This window comes from Coptis chinensis, chromosome 3 (assembly GCF_015680905.1).
Source record: "Coptis chinensis isolate HL-2020 chromosome 3, ASM1568090v1, whole genome shotgun sequence".
NCBI classification, from domain to species: Eukaryota; Viridiplantae; Streptophyta; class Magnoliopsida; order Ranunculales; family Ranunculaceae; genus Coptis; species Coptis chinensis.
The window spans coordinates 86,364,022-86,390,011 of NC_141458.1; the positions used below are offsets into that span (position 1 = coordinate 86,364,022).

At 37.8% G+C, this 25,990-nt stretch overlaps 1 protein-coding gene across 2 annotated transcripts; it reads left to right on the forward strand.

Annotated features, from left to right (window-relative positions):
- Nucleotides 1-15,922: 15,922 nt before the first annotated feature.
- On the forward strand, nt 15,923-24,091 carry LOC147511326 (ENTH/VHS/GAT family protein). 2 transcript variants are annotated; one of them, XM_086603039.1, is made up of 10 exons: nt 15,923-16,258; nt 17,371-17,449; nt 18,567-18,665; nt 18,801-18,914; nt 19,476-19,636; nt 20,621-20,702; nt 21,078-21,163; nt 21,946-22,128; nt 22,694-23,181; nt 23,289-24,091. In XM_086603039.1, exons 1-10 carry the CDS (start codon nt 16,158-16,160, stop codon nt 23,873-23,875), a joined length of 1,980 nt encoding a protein of 659 aa, XP_086459165.1. In that variant the 5' UTR covers nt 15,923-16,157; the 3' UTR covers nt 23,876-24,091. The 2 variants fall into 2 exon arrangements, with proteins under 2 accessions (XP_086459165.1, XP_086459166.1); XM_086603040.1 differs by lacking the exon at nt 17,371-17,449 and having other exon boundaries at nt 16,117-16,258.
- Nucleotides 24,092-25,990: the final 1,899 nt, after the last annotated feature.

A 25,990-nucleotide genomic window follows, 5' to 3' on the forward strand; every position in this document is an offset into this window, starting at 1 on the left:
ACAGTACACTCCTTCAAAACTCATACAACTAACACAATTCAAAAACTTATCAAAAAAAAGAGAACAACAATTATAGAGAAATCTCTACACTGGGGGAACTCTGTTAAGTTATACTGAGGATATTACGAAACACACTCCACTTTTTGAAGAACAACACCATCTATATATTATTTTATAGAGATGAACTAACTAATAGACCCTTGCTGCTTGAGAAGGAAGAACTTTTTGCTTTATAGAGAAAGGGAGAGAAGACGAAGAAGCCACGAAGAGATTAACAAAAGTCAATCTCATTTTAACTACTTTTTCGAGTGATTAGTAATAGTTTAAGAAAATTAAAACTCCTAAAACATAAATTGACTTTAATACCCATAATTACGATTAGATTACCTCACCATTAGATTTCCCAAAACTACTTTCTCCTGGACCGTTTGATATAAATGCCTACAAAACCAACTGCTTTATTATATAGTCTAGAATCACCCGTGGTGATGCCACTCAATTGTTATTAGGGGTGAATTTATTAAATTAAACGTATGTTTAAACACACCATGCATTTTACACCAATTTGGCATGGTTTCTGTGTGTACCATACATTTTCAGTCTAAAATGTACTCGAACCATGGACCGGATATGGGCCCAGCAGCGGACCAATCCAGTGGCTGTCCAAATAAACACTTTCGGATCGTTTGGTCTTCGAATCCATCAAAGTTAAAAACAGGTCCAGGGCCCATCCGAGTGGCCCAGATCCATGAATCCAATCCGTTCGGATGATTCTGATCCAATAATCCGATCCACGGAAGCTAAAAATCCTAGTGCAATCCGATAAGATCTTGCGCAAGGATAGAATGAAATCTTGGGGAATGATCCTATTTTAGATAGGATCATACTAAGATTCATCATCTCCGAGAATCCCTTTCTTGGCCGCCATGGCAGGGGATTGCTATATATATGGAGGCTTCTGCATCCTCCAAAACGACGTTCATTTGAGAGACTTGATTCCAGAGAACGATTTGGATACGTAGGCAACCAGAACGTTGGTGCAGTCTCACTTCCTCAAAAATCCCAATCCCCCATATCTTCCGAGCCTTCGGAAGCACCATCACATCGGGAGTGTCGGGTTAACGTTTTGCCCTGACATTCTTTGGCGCCGTCTGTGGGGACGAACCCACAAACACGTGGTCTTCCGAGCAAGTTGCCAATCGGCATGTTGGGCAACTTGGAGAATGTTGGGCAACTTCGACAGAACATGGAGAATGTTCCAGGCACCACTACAGATGTGGGGCAATCGAGCCGTCGTAGATCTTTTTCTCAAAGCGGAGGAAACGGATGGTCTGAAGAGGTTCCACACACTCTGGAACCACTAGGGACTCAGGGATCTAATTCCCATGTCCCTCACCGCAACGCTGTGCGGAGCGCAAGAGCTACCAGAATATACATCGGGGATGGTCCTACTGAGAAGCTCATGGGTGGCATTGACTTCCACAACCTAAACAAAGCTTGCCCAGGGCATCCATACCCATTATCTCGCATCTCAGATCTAGTCAGTGTAACCTCGGGATATGAGCGTTTGTCGTTCATGGACGCTTCCTCTGGGTATAACCAGATACCTCTACAAAGATGAATATCGACATCTTGGCTCGTGACGAAGCCATGATGGAGGAGCTCAACGACGAAGCCCTGAAGAATCTCATCACTTACTAGGACTCTATAGAGCGCAGTTAGGACAAGAAGTTGCGTGCAAGATTCCAAGCCAGGTGATTGGGTCTTATGTACAAGACAGATATGTCACTTACATTCGTTATCATTAGTTTCACCAATAAAGTTCACATACATTGGACTTTTCTTCCATTTTTTATCAATAAATTTCATTGCCATTTATGTTGTGTTTTAATTTCAAATTGGTCATTGAGTTTTACATTTGTTAAACCCAGGTGGCGAAGGCAATCCTGCACTTCAGTTTCGGCTTGCGTGGTGCAGTGTGCCTACACCTGGCATCATGGTTCGACAATGAAAACCCAAAAACGATACTATCTCGCTTTTGGTCTGGGTGCGATTGTTTAGAGTACATCAAGCGTATACCCTTGGTGGCGGAGTCTAAACTACACTCTGATTTAAACCCAACTACAAAGGCACTTCTGGGTTGTCTGTTGGTCTCCTCAAGGATCGTCTGTGGGAGAATCTTGGCAGTGTAACTACGCTTGTTCGTCAAGTGACTTAGTGGCATTGTTATCGTCGCGGCAATGGTAGACCACCGTATAATATTTTATAAAGATGGGTAGATATTGCACATATTCTATCCGTGTTACGTCCACTTGTGCAGGTTCTATGAAGAGAATCTTACGGATTAGTGTCGATTCGATTGGAGATGTTGTCCCAATTCCAAAGATTCCACGTCTATTTCTCCTGATCTGGCTTCCATACTTTCATCTGATACTGACTTTGTTCTTCACACGACACGGATGCAGCGTTCGGATCTTTAGATACTATGTTATTTTGGTGTTACTCCGCATCACAAACCCCATGTTATTTCTACTGATGAGCTATACACCAGGCCGTGTACCACAAGCGGGGCATCTTAGTTGATGACCTTTACGAAGTCAGCCATGTTGGGTAGATTTTCCGTATGGAGCATATATATAGTTTAAGGCTTGACTATCAAATAATTGATCAACCCACAAGCCCAGTCATTCAAGACATCCGAAATTCAACAAAGGCCCATCCAAAGGACGGTTACACATTCCAAATATTCAACTTATTGCCTGAGTGTTTATCTCTGCCGAGTTAACACAACCTACATCATACATGAACTCCATACCTAAACTATGATATGAACAGTTCAACCACTGATACGGTATCGGGCTAGCTCCCCCTTCAGTGCATCAAGCTCCGCATCTCGCGCGGCAACTTCTCTGGCTAAACGAGCAGTCTCTTTCTGATGGCTCTCATAGCGTCGTGTGGCTAACACCCGTACCTGCAGTTCATATATAAATTCACGTGCTACTTCGCTTCTTTACTAATAAAGTTACAAATTCCTGTGTTGTTGTTTACTTTGTCTAAATCCCGTTGTAACGCGTCAATCGCTTCCATAATATCTTCCGATGGCAGTACCGGCGATGACTCTCGGGAAGCAGGATCAGGATTTGGACATTGTCTAAAGGCAGATCGGCGGCCACAAGATCCAGATGATGCGGAATTAAGTACTTCCGCCTCGCCCTCGGATACATTAGGGGTTTGCTCTCTATGTGACGCCGAACGCCCATCCGATCCACGCGACATATCTGCTACAAAGGTCGGTATCATACTACTGATAGGCACTATCTCTAAGGGTACTCTTGAAGGCCCACCACTCCTAACACGGAACCCAGAATCACTGGAACTAGTTGTAGCTGACCCAAAAGCCGGAATTGTATGGGGTGGGGTTTCTCCCAACTGCACACCCTTCCCTCGATCATTTCTGGGGGCATCTGGTTCCTCGTCGTCCTCTGAGCTACTGGGGGCATCTGGTTCCTCCTCATCCTCTGAACTACTGACTATAAGATTCCTCCTTCGCTACGATGGACGCTCCTTCTAGCAAGTAGAATTATCGTCAGTTTTTATTTCTGAGTCGCAAAGTAAGCTGTTCCGCGATAATGCATTGCTTGTCAATATATGAGTTTTACCTGTTGTAGACACCCCATTTTTGCACTCCAGGCATAATTCATTCACGATTTTGCCCTGAATTAAATATGATCATATAAGGTGACTTGCTTTATAGAGTCTTCATTTCTATATCAAACTTCTTTCTTTTCATCTTCTCTTAGCGTCTTTAGACTCTCCTCATCATGTTCTAGCTATGGCTAAAGTTTTGTTGCTTTCTGAGTTTTGAGCTGAAAATTACCAAAATGCCCCTGTAACCCTTTGGAGCCCAAATCTCGTTTTTTCCAGTCTTTCTTTGGATGAGATTATTTCATATTTGAATTCCTCTTGAAAAATCCTTCGAAATAAGTACAAGCTTGCCTAGGTTGCTTTTGGATTTCGAAAACCCTAATCTTGCCCTATCCCGTTTCAGCCCGTTATGCGCATTGTTGAGTGCAACGTTTTTTTGGAGTAAGATTTCGACCCAATGATATTTTTAAGAGTTCATGGACCTTCCTAATGGATTAATTAACAATTTTTGTGAAGAAGAGTTTGCCTAATTTTGACCCGGTCAAAGGGAATTTGCAGCATTGAAAATATGGTCGAAATGGGCTTTTTTGTGGATTTTGGACTTGTGCTCATGGTCTGTGGATCCAGCTCGACTTGGACCTTTTCATTAGGGTTTCTAGCCCATTTTCAAGCCTCCAAAAACCTAGATAACCTTCCTTATTTGTTTGATTTGATTTGATCCCAAAAATCAAGAATATTCTAGAGAATATGCCATTTTGGAGCCAAGTTTGGAAACCCTGGATTATGGGATCATTAAGGACGTGTAGGGCTTGATTTTTTGCCCTAATCCATCTGAAATATCCAAAAACCAAGGGCCAAGATCGCACCCCTTATCCCACCTCTTGAATCAAGGGCCAGATTTAGGAGGTGCAACCAGAAAGAGATCAAGCCATTGGATTTTTCTTCATCAATACTCAGCCATTTGATCAAACTCATTACCATATTGAAATCCATCCCAAAAAACTATAAATATGGGTCTCATTCACCCACAAAAAACAATCTAGAGCAAGCTAGAGCTAGGAATTCGGAGTTAATAATCTGGACCTAGTTATTCAGAGCTAATAACCTTCTTTTCTTCAGTGTTCTTCATTTTTTCTTTCTAGTTCTTCATTTTACCCTTTTTTTTTCTTCTCGTCGATCTTGAGTAGAAACTTCTTTTCACCAAAAGTTGTTTTTTTCCTCAAATCACCTGTTTCAATCCAAAAATCACAGTTGTCAATTCAAGATCAAGTTTATCATCAATCAATCAATCTACAATCAAGTATGAGGCAACATTCCAAACAAGGTGACATCTTTCTTTTTTCTTTTATTTCCTTTAGCATTGCATATTAGGTTATTTTTTTATAGTATATAGTTATTAGTTTTTTAATAATTTAGTGAGGATCATCCAACTTGATAGATTAATTTTTCAAGCTTTCTTCGTTTGCTTATCTTAACACGTTACACCTCAATAGAAGTAAGGCTGGTTTTTACCAGGCGATTGTGGGTGCCTAACACCTTCCCACATCGTACCTTGACTCCCGAACCCAATAATCATCTAGTTTCGAGGGCAAGTCCTTCACATAGGTTTTACTCAACTTTTCCTTGATAAAGTTAGTGGCGACTCTAAAATCAATTGCATAGACCTAGGTACACATTTTTGCGCGTACACCTGTGGTAAAATTATTTCCACGCGTAGTTCCAGCATTATTCTCTGAGTTCAAATGGGCACTGGATGCAACCCGAGAACTCACACTTTCGGTGTGCTCCCATGAGTAAACCAGTGGCACATATGATAATGGACGGTAGCCGGGTCTCCGGCGAGGCCTTCCATGCATCTCTGCGTTGCCTCCTTTGCTACATTTGGAATTCGAAATTTCTTAGGAGGGTCACTGCTAAAGGTTGCGCTTCCTGGTGCTCTCGGCACCCCACCAACACCATGACCGGTACCTACCGGCGTTGGCATTACATCACGTATCCACCAGACCACCTCGTCTGGATATGACAAGTCATACGCCATTGGCGGTAGGCTACATAGTACGTTCGGATTACTCCACATTTCCTCAGTCAATTCCCCTTCGGGCGCACGAATCTCATCTACACCTGATCCGGAATGATAAATTCGGTTAGTTATCGAACTTGAATGATTAATTCGAATTCATTTTGAGGGTCGGTTTACCTTTAAATGTGCATGGGATGAATTATTCGTATTCCGGCTGCCTCCAGTTACTGAGTATGTAACACGGTGTGTCCCATCCTTTATGGCTACGAAGAAATCCAAAGAAACTCGAACCCCCACGGCGATGTCACCGAAGGCAAATACGGCCTCTGGAAGGAACAGGTTCCGAAACTAAGAGGTAGTAGATGGACTCCCAGTTCAGATGCAAGTTGTACGCTTGGCGAATCGCTTCCAGCCAAGAGATGATCATATAAAATGTTACGTACATTTGACCTGGTGAAGTCTCCCACATGGATAGCAAGTAGACCAATAGCTCGTTTAATGGAAACCGTAGACCGAAGAGAAGTTGATAGTAGCTCACAATAACTTCACCCGGTCTCACTGCATCCGTTAACGACGTTCCCCTCATCTGTGGTTTTCGAATCCCAATGTAATCCGGTATGTCGAATCTCCTTCGGACGTCTTCAGCTGTTAATTTCGTCACCGTCCGATCCATTATCAAGTTATCTCCTGGCACCCATCGTTGAATTGGTGGTGCGTGAGTCGTCCTGCATTCACACGGCCAGGTCAGTACACAAGCTATAATGCATATGGACGTGCACTGCGTGTTCAATATAGTAATTAAAAGACGGAGATAATGAATATGGAAATGCAATGCATGTTACGCTTACTTAACAAAGCTATTAGGCCGGGCGTCAGATTACTCTCGACAGCGCTCTTTGAAGTCGCCCTCGTTTTCTTAGTTTGGTCGAGGTATGGGCTAGTGTGGTCGAGGCTTACCATGAGTCCTAACCTCAAATATTGCTAGGTGGTCCTAACCCAACCACTTCGTCTCCTTAGTTTGGTCGGATTTCATTTTATAGCCCTTTATTCACAAGCCCAAAACCAATATACAAAACACCCTTTATTCAATAGCCCAAAATCCAAAATCCATAAAGCCCAAAACTCAACATCCACAAAGCCCAAACTCAAAAACCATTTGCTGATCCTATACCACCGGTGACCGGCACCAGCGACCGGCCGGTTCAGGCGTTTCACCACCGGTTCAGCAGTTTCCCATCCGGTTCGGGCATATTTCAACCGGTTCCAGCATTTTTACCACTGGTTCCTGTATTTTTCAGCCGGTTTCAGCTGGTTTGGAAGTTTTTACAGCCGGGTCACATATTTTCCAGCTGGTCCAGGCGTTTTTTTGCTGATTTTGGCTTTTCCCTGTTGGGTCACTGGTATACAAGCTGGTTCTGGCGGTTTACAGACCGGTTCAGGCCTACTTATACATAGATCTGGCGAATTTGATCTATTGTCGTACCGGGTCAGACTATTTCCTATCCGGGTCACTAGTTTTCAGGCCGGGTCAGTTAGTTTTTAAGCCGGGTCAGTGTGTTTCCTTGTCGGGTCAGCTCTATTTCAACTCATTTGGTTTATTTTTAGGCCAAGTTAGCATCTCCCATAACCATATCACTAATTTGGTCATTCAATTTGCTCAATAAAGTATTATAGCTATGGGTTATATGATTTTTTAACCCTCATAAGCTAAACATGCAAAGTTTTACCTATTTATCATCTAGTGACAACTACATAAGTGAATTAAGTGAAAAAATTGAAGCACACTTACATGGTAAGGCTTAGTTCTTCACTTATCTCCTTATTCTTTTTATCTTCTTATCTCTTTCTTTTGATCCCCACCCACACAATTGTTATCTCATTCTTTTAACTTATCCAACCACCCATTTATTACAAACTTTTTTTATCCCTCAACCCCCTTTTACTTTTCTCACCTTTTGATTTTAGCCCTTCTTATGCTTCTTGTCATTTATTGAGTTACACCCACTTCTCTATTTTTAGATTACATCTCATTGTCATTTTTTTTTTTTTACTATTTACCTAAAACGGTCATTTTCGTTTATACCCTTCACTTTTTTTTTACTCTTTTCTTTCTTTTGATTATCTCACATTTTTTCGTCTATCTCTATAACATACATTATATTTTCTCGTTACACGTTCCCCTTTCCCTATTATATCATTATATTTTTTTATTTCTTCAACATACCACCTTCATCTCCGTTTGCTCCTCTGTTGAAGAGGGGGCAATGTGTGTACCATACATTTTCAGTCTAAAATGTACTCGAACCATGGACCGGATATGGGCCCAACAGCGGACCAATCCATTGGTTGTCCAAATAAACACTTTCGGATCATTTGGTCTTCGAATCCATCAAAGTTAAGAACAGGTCCAGGGCCCATCCGAGTGGCCCAGATCCATGGATCCAATCCGTTCGGATGATTCTGATCCAATAATCCGATCCGCGGAAGCTAAAAATCCTAGTGCAATCCGATAAGATCTTGCGCAAGGATAGAATGAAATCTTGGGGAATGATCCTATTTTAGATAGGATCATACTAGGATTCATCATCTCCGAGAATCCCTTTCTTGGCCGCCAAGGCAGGGGATTGCTATATATATGGAGGCTTCTGCATCCTCCAGAACGACGTTCATTTGAGAGACTTGATTCCAGAGAACGATTTGGATACGTAGGCAACCAGAACGTTGGTGCAGTCTCACTTCCTCAAAAATCTCAATCCCCCATATCTTCCGAGCCTTCGGAAGCACCATCACATCGGGAGTGTCGGGTTAACGTTTTGCCCCGACAGTTTCCACTATTTTTTGACATCTAAAATGAACATGTATAAGAAGACAATCAATAGAACTGAGCAACACTATGAAGTATGTATATTGAATAACTAACCACAATCCTTTAATCAATATTTATACACATGTTAAATTTAAAAAAAAAAAAAAAATCATTTATATATATAGTCCCTATTACATCAAACTAAAATCCAGCTTCCACTTCGGTGCATAATATAAGTACAATATACTAAAAAGCATAGTGCAAGAAAGAGAACCTAATAAAGAAATTAGAAATGGAACACTTTCCATTAACAAAATCATCATAATTAGCTAGTACTTCCATGACCCACTTGTTATCTGCTTTTGAAAATGAAGTGTTGTAAGTTCATCTACTACGTTCGTCATGCAGAGCCAAAAAACTCGTATAAGCTGCTCCAAGTACACGTTCTCATATTGGCCTTCCTCATAGTTCTACCATTCGTTGGTCTACGAATGTGTTAGTATTTTTCCTTTCAAACCACATCCATTATATATATATATATATATATATATATATATATATATATATATATATATATATATATATATATATATATTATAATTCTTTTGAAACATCCGCAAAAAATTGTTACCATCGACTGATAAAAGAATTTGTCACGCTATGCATGATAGATTCCCATGTGTAAGAGAAAAAGCATAATCCACATATTAACACCTTATAAACAACATGTACAAAAAATAGTTTATCTATTGAATTTACTTGAAAGAGCAACAGTCCTCACACATTTTATTTACATATGAGAATTTTCTATTGTATTAAAAACATGCATATATCTATATATCTAATTGAGATGTACAACGCCTAATGTTATATAAGGATTTAGGAGCTTTGAGACGTGTGAGACATCATATCTATCAGGCAGGCAGAACAACTTATAAGTATATTATATGGACTTATTAAGTATACCCCACATCCTAAGCACCACCAATTTTCAAGTAAATATGAATTAAGTCGCGCACATTAATCACAAATATTCACTGTGTATGATAGAGCTCAATGAAAAAAGAGGATAGAGCTCAACAAAAGCTCCTCAAACCATATTATCTACATTGAGAACCATTGTTTCGAGAGTCTAAATACCAAGTATATCAAAATTATTCTCAAAGGATCATATGCCCATATTAGTTATAAACATTTTCCATCTTTTAATACAAAATAATCAATGGCTGCTCAACAACCTCTATAAGTCCATGATTATACATCCCAACCTATACAATGGCTGCAAATAAAGGTAAATAACAACTTGGAAAACGGGGGGGATGTATTGCAAACTATTTCTTGTGGTAACAAAACAATGGAACTACTTAATGTGGTAACAAAACAACGAAGGCACGTGGCTAGAGTTTACCAACTTATATCTTGAGGGCATACTGAATTGGTATTAACAACCAAAAACTTACATGTCTCATACCTAAAGACTACTGAGTTTGTTATAATGAAATTCTACTCCCACTTCCTAAATTTACTCCCATCCATCACATGAATCCACTAAGAAATAGATAAGAAATGTACCTATTCCCGAACCCATAAAATGTTTTACATGCATTTTGTCCCAAGAGCTCAGTTCTTAGCCCATTTAAATACAATGTCTAATACTTTTAGAAAAATTTAGAACGTATTGGAAACAAATAGAGCTTAATTCCAATTTTTTGTTTAAATTTTTTCAAAAAATTCACCTCCTTCAATCGTGTTCTACAAACTTTTAAGTGTTATATACAAATTAACGCAAATGCAGCCAATTCCCAAACAATCTCTTGTAGTATTCATCGTTAATCATCCAATGTAGATCTTCATTAAATATTACAGGAGCTCTATTAAGAAGTGGATGATGAGTGTGTCGACCCCAGGAATCAGTCTTAGTACGGAGGATTTGAAGAATCCACTTTCTTCATATATAAAAATAATTCTATACTGCAAAGAGTTTGGGTGGAAGAAAAGCCCATGATGCGAAACAGTGTGATAGTGGAAGAAAAATTCACATGTAAATTCTTGTCAAGTAACGGGATTCCAAATTCACATGTAAATTCACCTCCTTCAATCGTGTTCTACAAACTTTTAAGTGTTATATACAAATTAATGCAAATGCGACCAATTCCCAAACAATCTCTTGTAGTATTCATCGGTAATCATCCAACGTAAAGCTCTATTAAATATTACAGGAGCTCTATTAAGAAGTAGAAGATGAGTGTGATGACCCCGGGAATTAGTCTTAGTACGGAGGATTTGAAGAATCCACTTTCTTTATATATAAAAATAATTCTATACTGCATAGAGTTTGGGTGGAAAAAAAAACCCACATGCAGAACAGTGTCATAGTGGAAGAAAAATTTACATGTAAATTCTTGTCAAGTAACGGGGTTCCAAATATATACACTTGCAAATTATGTAATATACAAATTAATATGAAAAATCACTATGTAAAATCAATACAAATTAATATTGCATGTTGATGGTGGAGAGAACTTGGAGAGGTGGAGAGAACCGATAGATTGGTCGGCAAAAAAGAAGCACCCTTGAGGGTTTTTTTTTGGGTTGAAAATCGTGAACTTTCTCGAAAAAAGAGTTTACGGTGGGTGTAGAGTTTCAGAGTTTTTGATATTGGAAAATCTTATTTAGTTTGATTTTTACCGATATTTAATTTTTCAGAGGTTTCTATTTCAATATTAAAAACCCTCGATATACAACCGTTATATCATCTCAAAACTACTTTCTCCTGGACCGCTTGATATAACATCATAAAAAACCAAACTGCTCTTTATATAGATCTTACTATATATCTTAGAAAAATATGGGGTCTGATGAATAGTAGATTTGGTGTACGTCCCAAGGGCAAAATTATAAATTGAGTACCTTAACGAAATTTCTAAACACTTCTAGATTTTTCCTTTCTCTCCACTCAGTCTCAAGCTTCAAGCTCGCCACCCTTTCTCTCCACCCTATCTCTATGTATATTAAGTAGTTGTAGCTATTTTGTCTATTAAGTATTGGGGATTGTGTGTACCCTACATCATATTTCCGGTCTAGAGTGTACTCGGACCATGGATCAGGTGTGGGCCCAGCGGCGGACCAGTCTAGTAACTGTTAAAAACGTTGTGGATCATTCGGTTCTCTAATCCGTCAAAGTTTACAACAGGTCCAGGGCCCATCCGGACTGCCCAAGTTCATGGACCCAATCAGTTTGATCACTCAAATCCAGTAATTCGATCCGCGGAAGCAAGAAACCCTAGTGCAATCCGATAAGATATTGCAAAAGGATAAAATAGAATCTTGGGGAATTATCCTATTTGAGAAGTAGGATTATACTATGATTCATCAAGGAAGGCAATCTCCGAGAATCACTTTTTTGGCCGCCAAGATAGAAGATTGCTATATATACGGAGGCTTCTGCAGCCTCAAGAACTACATTTTAAGAGACTTGATCCTGAATTCCTCACTGGGTACGTAGACAACGAGAACGTTGGTGCAGTCTCTCTTCCTAAAAAAAAAAACATAATCCCAATCTTTTTTGAGCTTTCGGAAGCACCACTACATCGGGAGTGTCGGGTTAACTTTTTGCCCCGACAGAGATTGTTTGTGTAACAGTAAGTTTTTGTTTTATTTTTATTTATTAATCAATTTCAATATCTTACTATATGTAATTGATTCCTTCATTATTTAAATTGTTCATTATTTTGGTGTTGTTTATAATTATTCGTGTTTTTGTTCTTTATTAAGTGCAATAGTGATATGTGACTACGAAATTAAGAGTTTTCAGGACAGGGATAATGAGGTGTATTTTTTTTTTCATTATTGTAGTGAATGAGGTGTATGGAGATATGATATTATTTTTTTTCGTTTTTCAAAGTGGAGTAGATTTAAACTTACACAACTTAATTCCCTAATATGTTATACATAAAACAATTTGTGCCTTAGATGTTGCAGCATCTCGATTAATTTCCACCTTTTATTCCCGTTGTATTCGTTACTTGCCAGTTATAAGTTTGGGGCAACTGCTTCTGATATGCATTGCATGCTCTCTATGATCGAACCTTTGTTTGTGAGGTATGCATCCTTTAATGACATACAATAAGTGCTACTAACTAAACTGTGCGGGAACTGTTTTTCTTCCCCTTCTTTTTTTATCGCTCCATCCACTAACTGTTTTTTATTGTAACATCAATTTCCACTAATCAGTCGTGTTTTCACATTTGTATTAATTATTAATAAGTATGTGTGTTATTTCTCTAATTTTTGGTGATTATGAGTGTAATGATATTTGGACGGGCATTTAGGCAATGTAAATATAACATACTTTGTTTAATGATGCACCCATTCTTTGTATCTTATTACGTTTGTTAGAATCTGTATCTGTTTCAGTATGATAATTATTAGTAATATATAGAATTACTTTATTGCATTAAACAAACTGATTTTCGTTTGTTTGCTCACCTAGAAAACAAAGAGAACACTTAAAGTGGGAGTTGCCATTGGAACTACTAATACCTCCATGGATGAATGGATGCAGGTATAAATTTTTGTACATATGCTTTGTAAAAATGAGTTTTGAAAGCAACAAAATTTAATATCCTCAGCTTGCAATGTAAATACTGATAATCTTCTTCTTCATAACAATCAGAAGGCCGTATATGCCTATGCTCTAGCAGCGTCGAACAAGCTGAAAAAAAAAAAGTAGTGAGTTTCTCTGTGCTTTTAGCTTAGAGGACCTATAGAGAATAACCATTAGGAAAAATATGGGAGCTCAACATAGATGCAGGCACTTAGTTGTTCTTACGAAAGTTCTACATGGGGGGTTTGTCAATTGGAGATCTTTTGCTCTGAATGAAATTCAAGAGAAATGTGAGTTGCACATTTTGTGATAGAGAATTAGAAAGACTCAATGCAAAAAATTATAGCTTATGTTTACTGTCTAGAATTTGGAAATGCATAAATCAAATCAAATTTGAGAATAAGTCACCAAAGCTTACAAGCCTATTACGGATCATCCTCCATCATCTACTACTGCATTTTGTCTCAAGTGAGTATTCTATTGAATTTGGCATTAATGAGCAATCACTATATAGTAATTGGTCTCCATTAATATATTTTGATGGGGCTTAACGGAGTAGCGGCAAGTCAGCAACCTTATGTAAAAGACATGATGGACGACTTATAAGTGTAGTTTATAGCAGGTTCAAGTGCCATAATGCTATGTAAGCAGAGTTTAAGGGAGGACAATTAGCAAAAAAATTGCAGACAACCAACACAGTGGTAATATGTGACAACCAAAAGCTCATGAAGGCATTTGTAGTAAGGGATAACGGCCTGACATAGAGATTAAAAAACTATTGTAATAGTATTCAAGAAGTTTTTGAAGAGTATTTTTCAAGTGATTTTACAGTCGGTTTTAAGTTTTTTTAAATTCCAAGTAAACATAATTATAACACTCATGGTATAGCTAAATTGGTAGTACAACCCAAGTTTTAAAGTATCAATGCAAAGTTTGTTATTTCACATCATCTGTACTGTTAAAACCTGCTCGCACGTGCATAATGCTAGTATTACATAAAGTTTATAGGACGGTTCTCTAGAGTATGCGCATGCATATGGGGATCGTGCTTCTACAAATGGCAGCATGTATAGATGTGAGTTTTATATTACATTTATCGAACTTTAATCGGGTAAAACAAACCCTCTAGATGTGTGTAAAGGACATCATGTCTCTCAAGCACGTGACACGCACACAATCCGCATAAAACGACTCCGCCAACTCAACTCGACTCCAAACATACGAGCATTCACTCACTCATCAAGATCAGTTCAGCATCAATGACTTATCACTCGACTTCATCTCGTGACATCTAAGGAACAAAATATCGCCGATATATATCCACCGAATATTGAATCCTTTTTTCCGATATATATTAGAATTTCCGATATAACGAGATATATCGACCGATATATACGATATAAATTGTTGACTTTGACCGATATTGTTTACTTTGACCAAATATTATTGACTTTGATCGATATATTGTGGATATTTATGATATAATAGACGATATTTTTGATATAATCGACGATATTTCCGATATATCGACATACAAAACAAAATTTTGACTGGTCACAAAAAAGCTGGATATATCCGATATTTTTGATATATCCAATATATATCGGTTTTTGGGTACACCGATATATTCACCGAATTCGACATTTTGATCCTTGTTATTAGTAGCATAAGGCATTTACCCACTGCAACCATCATCATTGTTATTAGTAGCATAAGGCATTTACCCACTGCAACACTCAAATCATTGCCATCATCACTTCCTTAACTACATTTTTTCTATACCAGCTCAAACAACATAATACCTGGAATCACCGCACGTGCATCTTGTGAGGACGTGTCGCTCATCCTAGTAGCACACATGTCTATATCACCACATGTGTCCTTGTGCGCCTCGCGCCTCAACAAAAATTGAATCGAGTGTAAATGTGTCACATATATAAAAAATTGTAAAATAAAAATGAAAAAACTATAAAAGTTGATAAGGCGCACGCCTTGTGCGCCTCACGCCTCAACAAAAGGCGTAAAAAGGCACAAAAAACACACGCCTTATGTTACCTCCCGTGCCTTGGTCAAGGCGAGACACTAAAATGCGTCTTTCTGCGTCTCGCGCCTTAGGCGCGTGCCTCTTTGTGCCTTGACTACACTGGTCCTACCAACTACTTGCTCACAACACCTATAAAAGCCGACTCTGAAACTACATTGGTTTGATTCCTGTCTCATCCTAAAGTGGTGGATACGTAGGCATATATCTTTTTTCTCATGAAGAGTAGCTATTACTACCTACCAAAATACTTCGCTTTCTTCACTAAAACTAGATTAGAGCTAAATTATAAACCTTTGGTGTAATGTCCTGTTAATCTTATAGGATAAAAATAGACATTTAAAATGTGTGTTGATGTTTGTACAATAGCAAATTTTGTTAACTACTCTATTATAGCCTAATACAATACCAAGATGCAAACAAAACCTTATTAATAAAATGTCTAAGGTCGGCTAAGCGATTCTAAAATTTATCGACAAACTATATAATATTTAATTATGGATGTATGAAAAAAAAAAAAAAGGGTCAAAAGCCTTCCTAATGAAAATCAGCCATTTTTGGGAGGCATGATTTATGGTTAAGCTTCAAAATTCGATATATACTACTTGCCGCGAGATGATTGAAGTAATTAAAATTATCGCATGACGGCACAAAAATAAATAATAAATCCTGATGTTTACAGTACATACCAGACAAATTTGAACATAATAACAAGCATTTATATTTTTTAGGAGGGATGGGATGGTCCACAAGTAGGCGCTAAAAGTATAAAGACGATGTCTTGACTTCCAACACATCCTTTTTATTATAGCATACTCTAAGGACCATATTATTTGCATGAAATGAATTCCACGTGGAATGATTTTGTTGGTCGTGTAGTTTACCTACGGGTGTAACGAAGAAAAAGGAAGGAAAGAGATTTTATAGTTTGTCTGTTTGAACAAAAACCTATGATGACCGAAAGAGATAATAGACAAGTTTAGTTGATCATTCATATTTTTTATTCTTTATCAAAACTTTTTTCTTAACGACGGGCGATATGGTGAATGCGTTGGTGGAAAGAGCGACAAGTGATATGTTGATCGGTCCTGATTGGGCTATGAACCTTGAGATCTGTGATATTCTTAATAACGATCCTGGGTACGTTTTTTTTATGATTACTAACGCTAATTTTTTGTATAAATATTTAGTTTAGATATTTATTAGAGAATAATTTAACTAGGAGGACTTAGGGAAGTGTTAGTATAAGTTTGTTTTTTTTTTTTTTTTTTTTTTTTTCTAAATTAAAAGCCTTTTAGATCAAGAGTAGCATTTGATAATCTACTTGTGTGTTTTGAACAAGTCGTGCACTCATTAGTTAACCATATTGAGATATTTGAGTGGGTTCCTCTCTCTATCCAAGGCGGATTTGTCTTAAAAGCTCTGTTTCCAACTTGTCATCCCATGTGGAAGATTTTTCTGGCCTAGCATTTTACCCAGTCAGCTATGTTACCAGAAAAATACAGCCTAAATGCTCCTAAGAGTTTACACGATATGTGTATTTACAAACAATTAACCATAGAACAACCAAAATAGCAAGTGAGAGGGAGGGAGAAAAACAATAAATCAGAATTTGAATACTTGTGCTTTATCCAATTTAATATGCTTGTCTCTGTTTCTATTGACCATTTCTGTTCTAATGCCTGTATCATTTCCGATTGCATACATGGATTTGCATTGCTTCCGCAAGCGTTAAAAGATTGAAAATCGTCCTAGTCTTGTATATATGGACGCAATTCCTTTTGATTGAATTTTCTCTGGGGTTGGTCCTGCATATTTTGTCTACACTTTTATTTGAATAAGAGTATATTTCCATGTCATTACTCTTGCCCCTGGTCTCAAATAAAGGCTTTCTAAATGGCTACTTTATTGAATTGTCATTTTAGCATCTCTTTTTACTTTTCTTTTTTTAAGCCATTAGGAGGCTCCAGTTTTGATCTCTGTGTTTTCAAATTTAACAGAAGTTCTGGTGGAATCTTTGAATTCCCATATTGTTTATCTACAGTTACTTTTGTAGTCAATTAGTCATATCAAAAGACATTAGCTGTTCGGTTTTTGGACATACCTGGTTCGTGTTTTATGTAATTCTTTTGTAATATTTATATATTTTAATTGGCTGATTTCTGGTGTACTTTTTTCGTATTTCATTTATCTATAATTCTTTTTCTTTCCAAGAAGGAAAAATGTTGATTAATGTGGTTTTTGTTCGTCAGGCAAGCAAAAGACGTTGTCAAGGGACTTAAAAAGCGTATTGGAAGTAGGAACTCGAAGGTTCAGCTTCTTGCCCTTACAGTAAGCACCACCGATACTTCTCTCTTTTATATGTATGTTGAAATGTCAAAGTCTGCTATCTATTTTTTTATTTCTCTGGGTATTTTTCTTTTAATGATGCAATAATTGTATATTTGCAAACATCTTGTCAAGGTTTAGAAAATTGATTCTCTTAAGTTTAAAGAAGCTAATTATGTTGAAGCTCCTAATGACTATATTCTTAGGGATGGTAAGTAAAATTTCTATGATCGAATGATACAGGCAGGGTTTGCCTTAGTCCCATAACTTATCTGAAGAAAAAGTGAAGCTAATTTTATATGGATATTGGAAAGTTTTACTTTAAGCCTGGCAGCTTCTCACATTTTTTTGTCAAATCGTATATTGTATCATATATTGTTTTCCATTTTTTGCATATCGTATCATATATTGTTTTCCATTTTTTGCATATCGTATCATGTATCATAAGATACGGCATTCTTAAAATTAATTATAAAAATATGTATATATGAGTTATTTGAGTATATATATATGCAATAAATTTATACTTTGCAGGAAAGGGTATTAAGGATTGAAGAGTGAAGACTCATGGTTATAGTTTTATGTGTATGTAAGTTTTGTACAAAAATAGTCTTATCACACACAATACTACTAGTGTATGGTACAAAATGTCACCATTTTCAACCACTAGGCCCAAATTAGTATTAGACGTAAAGAGATAGGCTAGCTGTTAGATGAGTAAGCTAGTTGTTGCTTTTGCATTACAGTTGTTGTTTATCATATCCTAAAACCTTAGATGGCTTTCTAAGGCTTAAAAAGGAGAAGAAAAAACTAAATAAATCTTAAAAACTCGTTAATTTTTTTTAATATTTCATGTGTTTGAAGCGTATTGCTCGATACGGAATGTATTGTGTATCGTATCGTATCGCACGATACACTCCCTGTATCGTGCGATACATAAAACTTTCGATACACTAGTGTATAACAATAAACACTATGCTCATTATTATTTTTTTTTTTTCATTTTTTCCTCGTATGAGTCCTCATGTCATTGTCTGATTTTCTGTACATTGTCTGATTTTTTGTACATTGTCATCTATAGCTAATGTAATTGTACCTGTTTTCTGGTTGCGAATTTCAGCTATTAGAGACAGTAATAAAAAACTGCGGAGATATTGTGCATATGCATGTTGCTGAGAGAGATATTCTTCATGAGATGGTGAAAATATTGAAGAAAAAGGTTAGAATAGTTTGTGTTTTTCTTTTCTTCTGGACTCGTGTTTGGATTTTTCTTTTTGCCAACGTACCCCTCTCATCATACTTTTTTCCTTGGAAAATTAGTTGCTGTCATATCTCACTTTCTACGTTCTTGCAGCCTGATTTCCATGTTAAGGAGAAGATATTAACTCTAATAGATACTTGGCAAGAAGCGTTTGGAGGACCAAGGGCAAGATATCCACAATACTATGCTGCATACCAAGAGTTGTTGGTAGGTTTGGGATCTAATGCTTAAATATTTTTTTCCTTTTAGCGAAGAAGTTTAACAGAGTGTGAGAACATAAGTTCTCTGTGCTGAATGCCCATGCTCCTAATTAAAAGAAAAGTAGGTAAATGTTGAGATTGAAATTCCTTTTCTAGCTTGCCTCATTCAAGTGATACTGTGATAGTGATGTAATAGGCGTATCTAGTGGGCATTTTTCTTTATTTCCCTTTTTCTTTTTCTTTTTAATGAGTGATGTCGGCCCAATGAATAAAGGCGAACTAGAATATTTTAGGGTTAAGGAGGCAAGGTTATTATAAATAGAATAGTGGCCTCCGTATTCGAGGGTTTTTAGGTTATGGTTTGGAGAGAATGTGTATTAAAATTTTTATTTATTATTATTATTTTTTTGAGTGTTTATTTGGGTTGAAACCATAGTTATTGAGGTGATTGATCTATTGTTCCGCTGTATAAATCACATCAGATAGTAATAAGAAGCTGCTATTTGACAGTGAATATTCTGTTTTTTTCCTTTTAAACATTGTCTAAGAGAATACTTGTTGTTGTCAGCGTGCTGGAGCAGTATTTCCTCAGAGGCCTGAGAGATCTGCACCTGTATTTACTCCTCCACAAACACAGCCACTGACATCCTATCCACAAAATCTGCGTACCTCTGATCATCCACAAGTGCCAATTGCATCTTCGGATGAATCTGATTATCCATCTTTGAGGTATAGCTTAAGCAACTTTTGGATTGTCTCAACGCAAAAAGTGGAAAGTTACAATTTTATGGTCTATACAGCTCATTTATATTTCTGCGAGACTGCTATGCCCAAGAATGCCAAGATCTTATATGTTTTTGTATTCTTTGGATAGATAAGTCACAAACTTGGATGACTGTAGCTTATACTGGATTTATCAAATCAGAGTTAATGTTCCCCTCTCCTTATCTAGCATAGATTGGACCAATTCTCAGATGCCTTGCCAAAATGTTGAAAGCTTATTGTAACCTAGCTACCCTTCAGACTCCGAACGGACACTTTATTTTAGCATGAATCTAGTTAGGTTTATTTGGAAGTGCATAGTTCCCTCTTTTGAGGTGGTGTTCTGGGATGGGGGTTGAAGAGTAATGACATTTCTGTCATAGAATTTTATTGATTGTGTTATCTGAATCTTTCAAGTGATTTCATTGGCTTTCTTGGGAGGCTAAACCGGACTAGAACGATGAAATAAAGAATGAGAAAAAGGAGGCTCTATTTTCTATAACATGAACAAAGGAAACCTCTAAATTATCAGATTCAATGGTGTGAGATCGTTTGTTATCTTTTTAGCATTTTGGTGAGATAGTATCCTTACAAAAAACTGTATATCATAATTATTTTCACAAAGTAGCTTAAATCTAAAAATGATCTTAGTCATGGTTTTTGCTGCCCTTGTGAAATCCATTTGAATAATCATCAGTGTCTATTGTGGTTGCTAAGATCTACATTGTTTTATCAATATGAGTTTTGGAGATTTAATTTGCGTGCTTTTGTACAATTGGAAATGAGAAAAATTGTCTAAACTACGTGATGAAGAATATAGACCTGGTTTCTTAAAACTTCATCTGATCACACGTCACTTTTATATGCATTTAATTATTGTTTCTTTGTATTAGGCTTTTATCCAATTAAGTGTGCCCATATTCCGTAATTTTAACAATATGTTCGTTTCAGCCTGACAGAAATTCAGAATGCTCGTGGTATTATGGATGTTCTTGCAGAAATGCTAAATGCTTTAGCTCCTGGGAACAAAGAGGTGGGTTAACCCCCTTTTTCTTTTTCTTTTTTGTTGGGCGGTAAAGATGTTAATTGGCAAGTTGTTAATGGGTTGAACAGGTTCCTGGCTTTAAAAAAAGGTACAATCTTATCTAAACAATCGTATGACTATTTGTCGAAAATCTTTATACTAGGGTTGAGTCGAGGACATTTGTCGATTCACTTCCAAGTTATATTTAGACAATAGGTTTGAACATTTTGTGCAGAGCTAACATATTTTTAATACTCCTGATTTTATTTTTAAAGAAAGAATTGTTTAGTACTTTGTTGTGAAATATTTAATGAAGCTGCCAATGAAGCTTGTCTTTCGAATAAAAGTATTATTGAGCTGAGTAATTTCAGTGCGGATACACAGGGGCTAAAGCAGGAGGTAATTGTGGATCTGGTTGAGCAGTGTCGCATGTACAAGCAGAGAGTGGTACATCTTGTTAACAAAACAACGTAAGGCCTTCATTCCCTACTTGAAGTCTTTAACCACTATCAAAATTGATGAAATGAATAGAAAAGGAAACTGCAGTTTTGGGTTTCAAATGTTTATGATGAATAGAAAATATTTCTGAAATACGGGGAGGGGATGCAAAGTGGTACATATTAGTGTTTGAGTGACTCGTTCAAATACCAAATATGCGGACTGGGTTCTACAAAAGATTAGTAAAATGACAAAAACTTGTATTAATGTTTAATTTACACTTAGAGCAATTCAACCGACTGTTGTAGTGTAAAGATAATTCTTAAAGTGATGAACTTCATTTTGTGAGTGCTTGCATTTTGGGGTGTCTGCAGAGTGGTGGTGATGGTAGAGGCTGTCTCTGGTAGTGGGGGTGGTTGTATATAGCTAGATTGTTGTATTATTTCTTTTCTTTTTTCTTTTTGGTAAGCCTGTTTTAAATGAGATCAGTAAGTCATTGATGCTGGTGAGGTTTGAACCCAAGACCTCTGCTATCATCACCCAAAAGGTTTTTTCTTTTTCTTTTTATTTATATATTGTATGTAGGGGTCCAAATTAGTTAGCTCGGGGCAGGCTATCTAAATTGGATATTTACTTGTTCTCAATATTAATACATTTTACTCTTGAAAACAAAAAGTGTGAGTGTTTTCAGCATTCCTTTTCCCATTTCATCCTTTAAAATATGGCATGATAGTTGTGTCGTGCGATTTGAGAGATACCATACGTTTTGTCCCATCTGACTAAATTCTTTACATTTTTCTCTTTACTTTTTCAGGGATGAATCTCTTCTTTGCCAAGGGTTAGCATTGAATGATGACTTGCAGCATGTACTGGCCAAGCACGAAGCCATTTCTTCAGGGACTTTGGTCCCTCTGGAGAAACCTAAAACTCAGGCACTAGTTGATTTCGGCGACACTGTTAGCACAGCTAGAGAAAACGGTATTCAACAAAATGGCAGGTATAGATTATCTTCCATGCTAAGTATCTCCCTCAATATTGCTTTTACTCCATATGTATCATGCATAATTTGATCAACTGTTGAGCCATAGGTTGTGATTGTAAGTTTATTTCTAGATTATCTTCGTGCATGCTTACTTATCAACAACAACAAAACAAATAGATACATGAAAAAAGATAAAAAGTCCTTGATGTATGCTTCTTTCGGAGTTTGGCCTATTGGCTCTGGATACCAAGTTCTAGTTTATGAAGCTCTTGGGAGCCGGTGTTACATATAAACCTTGTAAGGGTGTTTTTCTCCCCATGTTTTTGGATGATTAGTTCAGCTTTCCCAAGTACTTATTTTATTCTCTTGGATTTCATTTACTACGTGGACTAACTCTTTGTTGGGACCAAGTTGTAATGCCCCTCCCCGACCTCTGATTTCCTCTCATGTGGATCTGACTTTAAATCATCTCTGAAACATTTCAATCTAGTATATAGTGGTTCCACCTGTTGCGATTCTTGATACCCACCTTTATTCTCAATTTCCTTTTTATAAAATGTAATTTCAATTTTATATGCAGGGCCAGTTCGAGCGCAGCAAGTCAACCTATTGATTTACTAGTTCCTATTCCCCCTTCAACAACTGGTCAGGCAACCACATCAAGTAGGGTTGACCCTAAAATAGACCTTCTTAGTGGCGATGATTATAATTCCCCAACAGCTGAGAATTCACTAGCTCTTGTTCCTGTGGGTGATCCACAGCCACCCAGTCCCATGTCTCAGAATAATGCTCTTGTCCTGTCAGACATGTTTTATCAGAATAACAATTCCACAAATTCTTTCAATTCTCAATCAGTCAATTTAGGTGGACAAACATATTCTCCAACATCTGAGTTTCAGCATCAACATCCACTGCAGTCCACACAATTAGTGCTTTATTCAAATGGAAATACACCTAGAATGGGGACTGGTGACCACGAGCAATCACCATTTAGCCATGCAAACCATGTCAATCCTGCATGGAATGGACAGGCAGCTCAGGGCTTGAACCACCAGCAATCTATGTATGGTAAGCCTCTCTGGTGCTCTAAATCTCATCTATTTGTTTCAATATGTAACTGCACGAGACCGTCCACCTTAAGGCAATATCACTGTACATTTTGGGGTAATCAACAGGAACAGGCTCTCCAAGCAGCAATGGTGCCCTGCCGCCACCACCATGGGAGATTCAGGACAATAATCAGCAGGTGGGCATGAATCCTCAACCAATGCAGGTCACACAGGTAGTTCTTACACACTCCCAACCAGTCCAGAGTGGCACACATCCCCAACAATTGGGAAATAATGACCAAGTGGTGGGCATGTACATTCAGCCAATCACAAGTGGGCAGCTGGCTGCCTTGCAATATCAACAGCCAGTGCAGAGTAACCAGATGGTTGGAATGCATCCTCAACAAATACAGGGAGGCCAGATGATGTTTGCTCAGCCAACTTCAATGCAGCCTCATCTTATGCAGGGCAGCCAAATGGGTGGGTACGGTTATGGGTATGGTCAAAGGTCTGAAGCTCAGTTCCTCGAGCAGAGGATGACTGGTCTTTCGATGCAAGATAACAGTGCTTCAAGGAACTCTTCCTACCCTACAACTTCATATGTGTCACTTAATAAGCCGTCAAAGCCAGAGGACAAGCTGTTTGGAGACCTTGTTGACATGGCCAAGCTGAAGCCGAAGAACTCTGCGCCTGGTAGGACTGGAAGCATGTAATTATCACTGCTGTCTATTCTTTTTCTTGTTTCACTTTCTTTTTTCCTCTTAGATTTTCTTTTAGCTATCTTTTTTTTTTCTAAATATTTTAACTTATTTCTGATTTATATTTTCTTGTCTAGTGAACAAGATTGATGTACAGTCTTTGTAGAAAATATGAGAAGGGAATTAACAGACGAATGGCTTTATCAGTATAATAGATTAGATTTTATTGGATTGGATTTCGTGTTCAAGGCCTGAAATTTCCCTAATGCATTTAGTAAGGTTATGTTTCTTTTCGGGTCCTGTAGTTTTCAGTAAGTTTTCCCATATAAACAGGGAGTGGTCTCCGCAAATTTGCTAAGAATACAGTTTCTTGCTGGGTGGGTTCGGCTACCAAATTCCTTACCAAAGAGTTGTATCATGGGCAGTAAATGTTGTAAGGCACTAAGGCCAATTCTTCGGGAGAGCTGCATAACTCACTCTGGTAACAACGTGATAGATTAAGGGATAACACAGAGTGGTTCTTGATGGTCACTTATGTGTTCTTGATGGTCACTTATGTGTTATTTGGCGAGGATGACCTTGTGGCTTGTTATTGACTTATTGTGAACGGCATTCATGTTACTAGAAAACTTTCTTTCATACCCAAATACTCCCAGCAGTTGCAATGAACTCTGAAGTTTTTCGTTTCCTTCAGGTTTGCATGAAAATCATTAGGTGTTATGACTAATTTAGGACTTGCCGAACTTTAAACGCTGGTTCAAGCGACCAGGACTTTCTAGGTGTTAGGCTCAGAATTAACGAGGAATGCTACTTAGTTTCAGCTTCTAATTTGTTTCCCTCCCCTCCACTCTGCAACGAAGTGGTGCTTCGCTAGGATTAATGGAAACAAGTGCTGGGACTCAATCAAAGGAAATTGTGTGAAGGCACACAATACGAAGGAATCAGGTGATGAGATAGTGCATTGCCAGATGACATTCTGTCTTCTATTCTCTCTTTTTGGACTTCCAAAGATGCTGTCAAGGAAAGGGTGTTATCTTTCTCTATTCACATCCAACCTCCACATTGATCTGTTTAACTTATTTGGAATGAAGTATGACTTGTTTGACATGGCTGAAATTAGAGATAGGTTATTGGATAATAAGTTTAAATTTGTAAGAGCAGTTGATCAGGTTTTGGAGCTCTGCACAAGTCCAAGAATGTACTCTTTCAAGTTCTGTTATTGCTCAAGGGACGAGTCTGCTTGTCGTACGGATAGGTGGATCCGTTTTGCAGTTCGAGCGCAGACTGAAACACTTGAGTTGGACTTTCCATGCATTCCCTCCGAGCTCTATAATTTTCCTTGCCAAGTTGCCATCTACTTTCTCCAGGCCAAGCATCTCAGTTACAGCATTTGTCCTTGCGATCATGCGTGCTGAAGCCTTCTCCTGATTTCTCGAAGGCTTTCAACTCTTTAGACACCCTTGGCCTGCAGAAGCTACCTGCTGATCAAAGTGCTTTCGATATCATCCTTTCTGGTTGTATTAACCTTAAACGGTTGAGACTTAAAAACTGTGAGCTACCCACGTATTTTCCCATTTGCAGGCGATTCCTCCATTTAAATTCATCGGCCAAAGAAAATGAGGCTTCTTCCTATTGAACCTAGAAGAGAAAGAGAGAGAAGAACAAAAAAATGAAATGGAGAAAGTAGAAACACTGAGGGAGCTTGTGGGGCTAACCGGCACTGCTTCGTCCTTCGATTGACACCTTCGGTTATTCTATTGTGCTCCTCAAAAATTGAAGAAAGTCATGGCAACAATATGACAACTGCTGGTTCTAAAGAGTTCTTATTTGCAAGGATAGGATTTGCTTTCAGAAAAAACTTGCAGCATAAGTCCACAACAATTCAGGCAAACCAAGTATACCATACAGCACAGAGTACTCCGTAGATGTTGAGTATAGATGAGTTGTATGTGCCTGTACATGCGCAACGAGAAAACAGGAAGAGGCCCGGTTTACTGGTTTCTTTCTAGAATTAGTTTTCTTTTTGGTCTTTGTTGATTTTATTTGTTGCTCAGAAGTAAGTTCTAGAGCCGTTTTACTCTCACACAATAGGAAGTAAGAACTGGTGAGGATAGAGAGTTACAGACACTT